The 11859-nt window shown below is 41.2% G+C and overlaps 1 protein-coding gene across 2 annotated transcripts; it reads right to left on the bottom strand.

Moving 5' to 3' along the window:
- Positions 1–595: 595 nt before the first annotated feature.
- Positions 596–11409, bottom strand: ATRIP (ATR interacting protein). Of its 2 annotated transcripts, none has more exons than XM_058844682.1 (13): positions 11083–11409; positions 9832–9917; positions 8652–8822; positions 7902–8017; positions 7450–7610; positions 6397–6495; positions 5808–5937; positions 4332–5060; positions 3642–3784; positions 2960–3051; positions 2048–2131; positions 1506–1755; positions 596–1037 (listed from the first exon to the last, which is right to left on the bottom strand). In XM_058844682.1, exons 1-13 carry the CDS (start codon positions 11357–11359, stop codon positions 976–978), a joined length of 2400 nt encoding a protein of 799 aa, XP_058700665.1. In that variant the 5' UTR covers positions 11360–11409; the 3' UTR covers positions 596–975. The 2 variants fall into 2 exon arrangements, with proteins under 2 accessions (XP_058700665.1, XP_058700666.1); XM_058844683.1 differs by having other exon boundaries at positions 9832–9914.
- Between the last annotated feature and the right edge of the window lie 450 nt (positions 11410–11859).

The raw sequence follows: 11859 nt of genomic DNA, 5'->3' as shown, positions 1-11859 counted from the left end.
CTTCCTTGTTCCTGGATCCAGGCTCATTCTTAACCAAGCCCCTGTTGAAAAGAGCTCTCCCATCTGAAAACACACACCTGTGGGCTCATTTTAATAACATTCACACTTCCCTTTTTAGGGTCTGAGGATCAGTTGATGACTTGCAGCCCAGTGTGACAGTGAGCACACGTCAAAGGTGGGGCAGCAGCTCTTCCTCCACTCTTTGGTGCTGAATCCTAGGAATGAGAGGGCTCCTTCATCTTCACCATGACCAAAAACCCCAGTCATTCTGCACACATTTAAATAACTTTATATTGCCTAGGATGCAATCCTCAGCAGTACCATCTTACTCTTTTAAGGGGAATTATAAAATGTAAGTTCTAGTACTGTTTGTTTTGGCATCTCAGTAATTACTCAGTAAGTACACTTTCAGCAGATTCATGAAATTGAGTGATCTGAGATGACGAACCATCAGCAAGAAATTCAAAGCCCTGAAGTGAACTGTCAACTCTTAAGTTATTTCTAGATGGGTTCTTAAAACCACCATAAACTGTTTACTAATATCAACAATATGAAAAGTCACACAAGGAAGTGGTACAGCTACAAAAGAAACAACTGTGTTCAAAAGGCTTTCATATGAATGCAGTGATGCCACACACCTTGGCACATTCAGCAGCATAAATTCAGCTGTAGTCAGAGTAAAATGGAGAATAGAGAGAAATTTCCATTCCATTCACAGTGGTTTCATACAGGATGGAATTCATAACCAGAACCAGTCATAAGACATTGAGTGGGTTTGCACAGCAGTATTACTCTCTCATCAGAATTCCTCTTTCAGATACATTTAGATAGCACTAATTATAACAATGAAACGTGTCTTAGTTGTGCTGTGTTTGAGTGCAACCCAAGATTATCCCTTAAAAGGATGATTCAAAGTTCACATTTGCATTGGCAATGATGATTAAAATGAGGAAGGACAGAGATCTTTGCTCTTGGCTAGCTGGAGTCTATTCCTTGGTCTTCTGGCTCAGGAGGATACAATTCATCCAAAATCAGCTCTGCAACAAAAAATAATGTTTCAGAGATATTTTTTCCCTCCTGCTTCATGCAGTATAATTATAGCTCATATCTGCACTTTAGAACATACTGATGGTAGAAGACTACAGCAAATACAATTTTTGAAGGTTCTATGCAAACAGGTCTTTAGATTTCTGTTTTGTCACACAAACTTCTCTCCCTCTTTAATGCCTTTTTTAGGACACCTTCCACTATCCCAGGTTGCTCCAAGCCACATCCAGCCTAGCCCTGGACACTTCCAGGGATGGGGCAGCCACAGCTTCTCTGGGCAACCTGTGCCAGGGCTTCCTCATCCTCACAGGGAAGAATTTCTTCCTAATAACCAATCTAAACTGCTTCCAGCAGTCTGAGCAACAATCAGCTGTGGTACTGTTAAAAGAGAAAAGTGACAGAAGTGAAATTTTTATTTCTGCAACATGGAAAGAAGTTAACAATTGACTGATTTTTACCTTCAGAGGCACTCAATTTTTGAGTCTTTTTGAGAATGGCTCTTATGCCTGGCATGGCTTGGTCGTATTGATGGAGAACTTCCAAACAGTGTTCATGGAACAGTTTATCTTTCTGAGACAGGCTGTGCAAGAGTAAAACAGCATCCCGTAAAAACTGAATAACTTGTTCCTTATGTGCACACAAGCTGGTCTCAGATCTTCTAATTTTCACCCACTGCCTGTGCAACATTACAATTAGTGCCTTAACCACCTGCAAGAGGAAAAACAGTGCTTCAATACACAAAGCAAAAATATAGCAGCAGAAAACTTAATTTGATAGGAACGTTACTGCTTAATCTCTTCAACTTTCAAATTTCAGGATATCTTCTAGCAAGCCAAAGCAAACTTCCTAGAAAGTGGCACCCTCTATAAAGTACAGGAGTCACTTATTTTCTCTACATAAAAAAAAAAAAAAAAAAAAAAAAAGAGGGCAAAAAGCAATTTCAGCATTGAGTACTTTGAAGTTCTCAGCAGGTTAAACTGGGGGAGTGTGGTGAACGTACCTCAAGGTTGCACTGACAGTCTGTGCCAGGAAATAAAACTGCAGGTCTGGAGCACCACATGCAGCGTGTCAGGAGCCTGACTGTCTGTTACAAACACAGGCTGTGTTAGAGTGAGGGCTGAGTTATGATAATTCATTGCTAGTTTCAAATATTCTTGGGCTATTTTTTTCTCTTAACAGCTGATGTATTTTACCCTCAAAGTTATACAAGCTTTTTTTTTCCTGTAACACTTTACAGACGGAATTTGCCTTGCACAGAAACGTTCTCAGCTTTCTGATGAGCGAGGCTGACAAGGTCAGTGGCCTTTAATTCACTGCATGCAAATGTGTTTACACTTAATATAACAATGCTGGTAGGGTAATGGAAAGGGTTCAAAACTCCTTAAAGTGAGGAAAGTAGAGCAAATAGAACCTTAAACAAGTCACTTCTGTTTGTACAAACACATTTAAAAGCTATTCTTTCTATATATAATCATGCCTGTTAAACAGCAAGTTAGCATTTCTGTTGAATGCAAGGAATATAAATCCTAAATCACTACAGAATGCCTTTTAAATATAACAAATACAATCAAAATTAAATACAAATCTTGCTTCTTTTTACTTTTCTACTGCTCTAAAAGCAAAATGAAGCTTAGTGCTGAACATCTGCAGCCATCCTAGGATCTTCCTTGGTTTTTTCAGTGACTTAAAAGACTGTTATGACCAATGCTCTCTTCAAGGATAGTTACCAATCAGTTTCAAGCAGGTCTTTTCAAAAATCAATGTACTCCCTTACTGCAAGTCCATACTTGTAGCTTTGTATTTCAGCTAGGGAAATATCTTGTTTTCAGATAATTTGTGCACTGTCCTGCTCCTCCCACTCCCCCAACTGGAAGGAGAAGGAAGGAGCACATGGACACTCAGCCATGGTTACCTCTTGCTCCAGCTGGAGCCAAAGCATTTCAGATGCTGATTTATCTGGTCTTGATGTTATGTACATGTAGAGTGCAAGGAGAAGGCAGCTGTCTGAAACAGAAAGAACAGAAAGAGAAAGAAAGACAATTAGTTCTTTTTCCAAACAGCCACTTGTTCATGACAAAAATTAATTCTATCAGGCAAGAAAACATTTTGAGTTCTATTCTAGGATTCATGGTACAGGCTCAGCTTCTTGTTTTACTTCCCACATCTTCAGCAGTGCTGAAGAAATTGGTATCCCTAAACTTTGTATTTGCCTTCATGGTAATCCTGTCCTGGTTCATTCATAAGGAACTGAACAGAGATCATGTGTCATTCAGAGTACTGGAATCTAAACAGTGCCATGAGCACAGATAAATTCAACTTCAAAATTCCTCAAAAGCCTCTTTTTCCTTCATCAACCTTAAATACACTCTGGAAAGTGATTTTAAAATGGCTACTTAAAAGCACTGCTTGTGGATAGATACAAATACAAAAAGATACAGATACAAAACAAATACTCTCCAAATCCTAAGTAGCAAAGAAGTTTTCAGGTAACATAGTAGACTTTTTGCCTTCTGGGGTTTCAGCACCTTGGAGCGAGGCCTATTTGCATTACTTTTAATCGTGGTAACAGTTCTCTGTGTCCTGCAGTCTTTTACCTGAATGAGAACAGAGTTGAGCAACCAAGAGGTGGTGCTGAGCGAGAGCACACAGGAGTCTCACAGTCAGAAGCACAGCAGGCAAAGGGGTCTCGGGACACAGACAGCGCTGCAGTACCTGGCTACTCAGTAAGTGCTGGAAACTTCAAATCAAAACTTAGTTAGAAAAGGGAAGTGCAGTTAAAATTTGAAAATACACTGATTTTTGAAGACAGCATCATAATCTGTGCCTTTTTAGCAATTCAGAACATACCCTATCTCAAATTGTCTTTCATAAATACAAAGTATGCTGAAAAACACTGTTACTTTGCCAGCCACTCTGCAGTTCACTATGGCAGTTTTACCTGCTAGAATGAGATCCTGTGCTTTCCTTCTTTATGCATCTCCCAGTAATCACAAATACCCCAAAATGAATGTTATAAAGCTTCTTCACTTTCCATGAGGCAGCAGCATCTGCTTCATGTGAACATCATCAGGAAACCTTGTTCCTGATTAGGGATGATTATTACACTCATTAACACCAAAATCAGTAGAAAGCTCCTCAGCTGCTCCTCAAATGTGATCTGAGATGTGATTTCTCTCATACATAACACAACTTGTACTGGAAGCTGCCCCAGATGAGTTTCAACAGAGAATGAAAACTGCTAAACAGCTGACTCTGAAATAATTCTAAAGCTATTTCTGACTTACTTTATTAACAAGTCCATAGTTGAATTTTCAGCTAATTTCATCAAAACCTTTAGGCTTTGGCTCAGGATGTTGTCAGTGTGGGAGCCCCTTGCAGCAGAAAAGGCTAGAATCTGAAGCAGCTTTTTAAACAAAGAATGTTGAGCTCCATCAGTACTGTGAGGATCCCCTGGAGCAGGCAGCCCACCTTGTGTCCTGTTCTCTTCTTTATTAACAGACTGATTATCACACAACACATTTTTGTCCATCTTGGAAACTTGTTCATCTTCAGCAGCAGAACTTTTTTTCATTTCAGCAGTCAGCAATGTGTGGACAACATCCCAGCTGTAGAACACCAAATAATAAAGGATTCCCAGTGATACAAGAGTAGTTTCTTCAAGGGACACCCTGAAGTCCTCCTTGCTTGACACTGTGTTTGTGCTGGCTCTGGAAGCAGCAGTTGAATGGCTCCCACAAGCTCCATTCCCTGGTGTGTCCCCGAGCTGCTCTGCTCGGCAGAAGGCACCAATGTGGTGCTCCACCAAGGGCAGGAGATGCACAGCACCTCGGATCCTGCTCTGTGTGAGGGGCAGGAGCCCTCCCTGGCCTTCTGCTGGGCTTTCCTCAGATAATCCTTCATCCAGAGCAATCAAGTTCAGTCCTGTTATTGCCAGTTTTTGAGCTTCTTGCAGGGATACAAGAGGAGTGATTCCTTCTTGAGTTGTCCTGCTGCTGGGGAGTTGTGTGGGCTTCCTGTCAAAATAAAAGGGAAATGGTTCACAAGAAAAGGCAGAGAACAGAGTTGAAATCTGAGTTATCTATATTATGAATTGAATAATAGAAAGGCCAGAGTACAAAGAGATGTCTGTTTCCAAAATATGAAAAAAAAGGGGGTAAACATCCTCCTACTCCTTGATGTCTGCATGGAAGAGCCATTTCAAAGCATTTTAGGTTTCATTACTAATAACCTATCTGAAAAGCAAAGAAACTTCAGAAGCTACAGCCTAATTCTGTAAAGTAAAAAACTACTATAATTCGTATCCAATCTTGATATTTAAAATGCTTTACCAGGAAATACAAATACGTCTTTGAAAGTTGCACGCAATTTGTACATTACAAATTGAACAGTTTCTGTTTTGAAGATATCAAACCAACTTTCAATCACGTCTTCAGTATTTTCTTCCCCCTTAACTCATGATCATGTTTCTGTGCTTCCCTCATTGCAATGCAAGCTGCTAACAGCTACTCCCAGGTTTAGTTCTGTGCCTTCCCCTAACAGATAATTAGCCTAATTTATTTTTTAGTGATGTTCCAGTGTTTTGTATCTGTGATAATCAAAGATACAGAATGATGTTCCAAATTTTGCACTAAATGGCCTAAGCAGAGCATGATTTACCACAGGGAATGAGCTGTCCTGCATGACTAAGTGGTTCTTAGTACAGAGCATGCCACTGTACTTAAACACGACAGATACAGTTTAACAAAGAAAATAAAACTTACGTATCCACAGAGTTGGGTGGCAACACAGCTCCAGGTAGAGGCTCAGAGTTGCTACTGAGAAGGTGGCAGAGTCCTAAAAATGTCCCAGGGATAATGGGCTGCTTCATCAGTGCATTCAGCAAGATAGAACCTGGTAGGATACAGGATTTTCTTTGATTAGTCGATTTGCCATCATCAACAACAAAAAATCAGCATTTCAGAAGATCAGCCTTATTTAGAGTGCTCGTAACGTCAGAATGTTTTTTTCATTATTAATCTTCTTTCTTAACAAGAGGATGATTTTCAGAAAAATGAATTTAAGATGTATAAATATAAGCCAAGTTATATTTAGAGGTATTTTAATTATGATCCCATATTAGCAAAATGGCTTGAGCCAAGTGATCACATATCCCAGCTGTTCTGGTGACTTCCCCTCCAGTTTCCACTCCAGACATTGAAATTATGTGATGCGATTCCATTGCCAGCTGTAACTAAGAGAGTACCCTGAAGAATTCTTGGAGCTGACTGTTGGAAATGCTTTATAGTGTTTGGTTTATTTTTAAGGTACATTTTCCCTGGTTTTACTTCTGCATTACCAGAATGATATTACCTTGTGTATTTCGTTTGGGGACTGAGTTGTAGGAAGTGTTTTTTCCTGTTGCTCTGTGCTGCTGCAGGGATGAAACTTCAGGATGGGTTATCTTCCTGTCTGAAACAAACAGATCGGGAGAACACAGATCTGCACCCATCCTGTACACACAGCCACAGTGTTAGATGATCTTTTAATCATCTCTATATGTCATAACTACCAAGCAAACCAAGGCCAAAAGCCTTGCAGAGTTCAGAAAAAGTAAACAAATGTATTTTTTAAAACAAATAGGCATATTGAGCGTTCTTACTGTAACAAGCAATAACAATACCAATGCTTTCAGGCTTCTACATTTTGCTTTTTCCTGGAGTTCCTACTGCCTATATTTTTAGAATGAACAGTGTAACTGACAGCAGCATCTCAGATTTTTTTCATGACTCTTCAAGTAAGGATTAGCTGATGATAGACACATTTCTTACATTTATTATTTCCCAGTGCTATAAAAAAATCACTACTTTTGTTTCGTATTATAGCACTCTTCAAATATATGCAGATATTAATTTCCTAGGCTTTACTCAAGATTTACTCAAGATACAATTTTATGAGAATTACTGCCCTACATATAAAAGAGGAAATGAGTACATTGTTTCATTTGCTTCTGTCAATATGGCTAAATATGTACCCTTTAAAACCCAATCCCCAAAATGCTAGAACAAGAATACAAAAAATGCATCAGCTGACCAGCAGACCAAGAAATACGCAAATTATTTCCTATTTATGCAATGAGAAAAGGCAGATGAACAATTTGGATGCCTTAGTTCATCACAAAATAAAATTTTTTGCAGCTACTGGGCACTTCGTTATTGACACCTTGGCATCTGGTACTAAGGTATGAATTAAAATGATCTTCATGCAAATTTCAATCATGGCTATTTAGCTCCAGTTGGTATAAAGTGAAAAAAAAACCAAAACCAAAACCAAAATAAAACAAATAACTGTGAACTGACTGCAGCTGTTCAGTCACAAAATCCTTCCCTAATGCAGAATGTTCACATGCAGCTAAAAATGTTGTACCTTCTTTGATTGAAGTAGTCAGGGCCATCAAATTTCCTGAAGAACATGATGGCCTAGTGGACATTTCAGCATTGAAGGATTCCTTTGTAGGAAAAGATCTTCTTCCTGGCTGTGGAGAACATCCATCTGATTTCCCTTGTACCACAAGATTCTTTTTAGGGCTAAGATAAAAATATGAATCAGTATTTCTTTCGTAATTATTTTATTAAATGACAATTTATTTTCTTTGCACTGATGCTTTAAAGATACTTCACCATAAACTGTTTGACTTTCTGTCATGGATACAAGGAAAGCTCTTTTTTGAGCAAATTCCATAGATGTCATGAGATTTTTTTTGTTGTATTTTTTAAAAACAACAGAGCTAAGAGTTACATGAAGAAAGAAAAGTTCTTCAATAGTTTAAACACACATATTGCAAAAATGAACACGAATTCCTTTTCCAACCCCCCTACCTTGTTGTTGGAACTGCCTGAGAAAGGTGTTTATTTCTTTCACAGTTCTGAAGTCGTGTTCTTAATTCATTCATTTCTGCATCCTTGAACTGCAGCTCGGAATGCAAGGACTGTAACTGAAAGAGAAGTTCAGGACAGTTTTACTGTTACCAGTTTAGAAGTGGTGCAACTGCAGAGCAACTGAGTTACCATGAGAGCTGGAGATCACCATCTACTTACTGTGAACTCGGCACAAGATGTCCATTTTTAGTCCAATTAACACTCTCTGAGAACCAAGTGCCAGGAGTTCAGGCGAGAAGCCTTTGTGAGTGGCTAAGACAGAGCAAGTGCCAGGCAGAACATGGCTCCAGCGAGGCTGCAACTGCAGAGCCAACTGGACAAAAGCAGCTACTGTTCTCATCAGGGACAGAGATGATGGCAACAGGAACAGCAATCTGATCAGAGCCACAAAGCATAATCTATCATTTTTTCTCACTCTAAAATACATTCCAATTGCAGTGTTCTCAGGATGGTTTCAAAAAAGCAATAAGTAAATGAAAACCTCTATCACCTGAATTTCACTCCTTTGTTTTGGCAGGGGAAGGTACTCAAAGAGTTCTTACAAATGTTTTCTTTGAGGTAAGAAAATGAAAGCAAGCATTTTGGAAATTTCACATAAATGTTTATCCTTTGACTAAATAGTCTGTGGCATCATTAAGTCATAAATCAGCTTCTGCACATGATCTGCAGGTAACTGACATATTTACAAACCTTTTTGGAGAACTCTTTTTCTTTTTCATTTAAAATCTGAGATTTTTGCTGTTCCAGTAGTAGGTATGATCTTTTCTGTTCCTCCATAGCATACTCCATCTGCTGCATTGAGTCACGCAGAATTTTAATTTCTCCATTTTTAGTGAGAATTTCATCCTGAATTTCTTTCAGCTGCAAACAGAGGAATTCCATTAAGGGATGGATATCGCCAGAAGTATGTATTTTCATAAGTATGTGGTTGAAAATTAGGTGTATTTGTAATTTCTAGGGAGAAAAATGCTCCTGGAAACCCAGCTCAGAAATTCTACACGTTGCCTCTAATCTTCCTCTGATTAAATCAGTCTCAGCTATTTTCTTTAACATCATTAAGAATGACAAGACCATCCTTCTCTTTCCCCTTCTCTGCAATTACGTTTTGGGTTTGTTTTTTTTTTTTAAATGTTCTAGTCACATACATCAATAATTTATTCATTGTTTGGTTGATAAAAGTGAAAATTTAATTATACTACTACATCCATCAGGACAGCAAACAAGCACTCTAAGACAAGGTACCACCCCTAAACAGTATCTTCATGACATTGAGCCTCTAATACTTCCTGTGCAGCCACCACCACTCAGAAACAAGACTTTGGAGGGATAATCAAGAAGTTATTCAGAACAGCAAGAAGAAAAGATCAGAAAGACACTTCTCTAACTGTGAAATTATGATTTAATATTGTATATATCTATCTATCTATCTATATATATATATCTATAAAGGTGGCTATAATAGACCTGGGAAAGATACAGGGAACAGAGAAGGGAAACAGTATCTTTCCATAAATGACCACCAGAAGGTAAAGTAACATAAAGTCACTTAAAAGTCACATCACTTTCTCAAATCTTTTAAGTTGAACAAAACAACTCTGTCTGACTGGGCAGAGAAATTACTTGATAGGGAACAAATAAAACTGAAAAATCAGCATTTTCTAATCTGAAATGGCCAAGAAATAGAATACTGTACTCAATCTTTAGTATTACTAGAGCTGTTTCTAGTATAATAATTTCAACACACCCCTGGATTTCAAAGATTATTGATCACCTTGATTAGGATTAAATGCTTGGGACTGGATGTATCCCACCTTTCAGTTATTCCTATGAAAAATGTGATATTTAGAGGAGAGGGGAGGATATTGCCAACCTTCTGTTTGACTTCTTCGTGCTGTGTCTGCAGCACTTCAAACTGGAATGCATCTCTCATCAGACCATCTTCTGTTCTGCTTCCTGCTGCAGGAAAAAGCCAAAATTTGAAGCACACATGATGAATGTACATCACTGGTGACTCAACACCAAGGTTTTGTTATTTGCATACATTGCATACATCTGAATATCTTAGTATTTTTACCTTAGAAACAGGTAAACTGTCTCATCTAACCACCACAGGAACTTTGCTAGTGCTTGTGCATCAATTCTTGTAATGGAAGAACCCCTGCCCCTTCAAATTCCTAATCACAGAATGGTTTGGTTTGAAAGGGACCTTAAAGATCATCTCATATCTTAAACCAGCAAGATGTCCCACAGCAAGAGTAAGCATTTCTTCTGAGATAACTTTAGTTAATGCACAAAGGTTCACTGAAAACTTATTCACCTGGCAAGATGCCAGGGTTGCTAAAACATACTCAAGTTATTAAGCTCTCTAAGCTTCATTATGAAGAAACCCCTGGCTTTGTTTCTTTCAAAGTAAACCTGAAAGCAGTTAATACAAGGCATGCTATGCATTTATTAGTGGAAATTTAGAGGGGAAAAAAAATCTGAAAGCCAACACGCTACTAGAATATGATACCTAAAGCATGTTGAAAGTTTAGGAAACTCAGTTTTTTTATTTGGCAGGTTTAACACCCTTGTGCCAGGCTGGCATTACCACACACACACAGCAGGCACATCTCCTGGTGCCCTGAGATCAATGGAATGTGCCTGCTGAGATTGTTATTCTCGCTATTCCTCTGAATCCCAACCATCCCTCTGACACCGTGGGTACCACCGTGGGCTGCTGGTGGCCAGGGGAACAGGCAGGAGCAATTCTCACAAGAGGACTTAAAAGAAAGATGGAGCAAGTCTATTGACAAGAGCCTGTAGTGACAGGACAAAAGGGAGTGGCTTCACGCTGACGGAGATTTAGGTTCGATATTGGGAAGAAATTCTCTGTGAGGGAGGTGAGGACCTGGCACAGGGTGCCCAGAGAAGCTGAAGCTGCCCCTGGATCCCTGGAAGTGCCCAAGGCCAGGCTGAACGGGGCTTGCAGCAGCCTGGGAGAGTGGAAGGTGTCCCTGCCCACGGCAAAGGTGGCACTGGATGGGCTTTAAGGTCCTTTGCCATTCTGTGGTTCCTAAAGGGACACCAAACCCTTTCTCAGCAGCGGAGCAGTGAGAGGCAGCCGCTGGGACACACCGACCTTGCCGCTCGCCTCGGGCCAGCCCCGGGGCTCCCCACGCGTGTCCCGCGGGCAGATCCTGCGACAGCGCCTGCGAGGCCAGGATATCGATCTGCTCCAGGTCGTCCGCCGTGAAGTCATCACTATCCCCGAAGGGGTCCACGGTCCCGGTCACGGCGCTCTTGGGGCGTTTGTGCGGGGGAAGGCCGTTCCGCAGCGCCGGCGGGGCGGCCGCAGCGCTGCTCTCCCCGCAGAGCGCGGGGCCGCTCCGCTTGCGCGGCCCGGGCAGCGCCGCCATGGCGGGACCGGGACCCTCGGGGCCCACACGCCGCGGGGCCGCCCCGGCCACGCCCCCCCGCGCGCGGCGCGGCCCGCCAATCACCGCCGGGCACCGGTCCTCCCACAGCCAATGGAGTGGTGGCGGCTTCTGAGCCGGCTGTAAGCGTCCTCGCGATTGGCCGAAGACAATCGACACGTAAGCGCCTCGCTGATTGGGCAGGAGGGAGGCGGGAAGGCTCGTCCCCTCAGCGGTGTGAGGGGAAGGCGGTGACGTCACGGTGAGGGCTGTCCCGCTGGTGTCACACCTGGCTTCATCCCGGACACGATGGCGTCACACCGCAGCGGGAGGGCGGCCGAGGCACTGCCGGCCACAGGCACGACTGCCCTTGACAAACTGGGACCTCTGAAAGTGTCAGCGAAGTGCAATATTTGAAAAAGTCCTGTGCTAAATCCCCACCGTTGAACTACCGGCGTTAGCCTGCTGTTGTAATCATATTTTGCCTGTTTTTAAAGATAGAC

This window comes from Poecile atricapillus, chromosome 9 (genome assembly GCF_030490865.1).
Source record: "Poecile atricapillus isolate bPoeAtr1 chromosome 9, bPoeAtr1.hap1, whole genome shotgun sequence".
NCBI lineage: Eukaryota > Metazoa > Chordata > Aves > Passeriformes > Paridae > Poecile > Poecile atricapillus.
The sequence above is the reverse complement of the archived record's forward strand: the minus strand, read 5'-3'. Positions and strand labels throughout refer to the sequence as shown.

What these genes read in the sequence shown, in the direction of transcription:
- ATRIP (XM_058844682.1), bottom strand. Translation starts at nt 11,359, where the DNA reads ATGGCGGCGCTGCCCGGGCCGCGCAAGCGGAGCGGCCCCGCGCTCTGC. An exon ending in GACTACTTCAATCAAAGAAG is followed by an intron (nt 6,496 to 7,449) that starts GTACAACATTTT and finishes TGTTTGTTTCAG; the next exon opens with ACAGGAAGATAACCCATCCT. An exon ending in ACTATGGACTTGTTAATAAA is followed by an intron (nt 3,785 to 4,331) that starts GTAAGTCAGAAA and finishes TTTGATTTGAAG; the next exon opens with TTTCCAGCACTTACTGAGTA.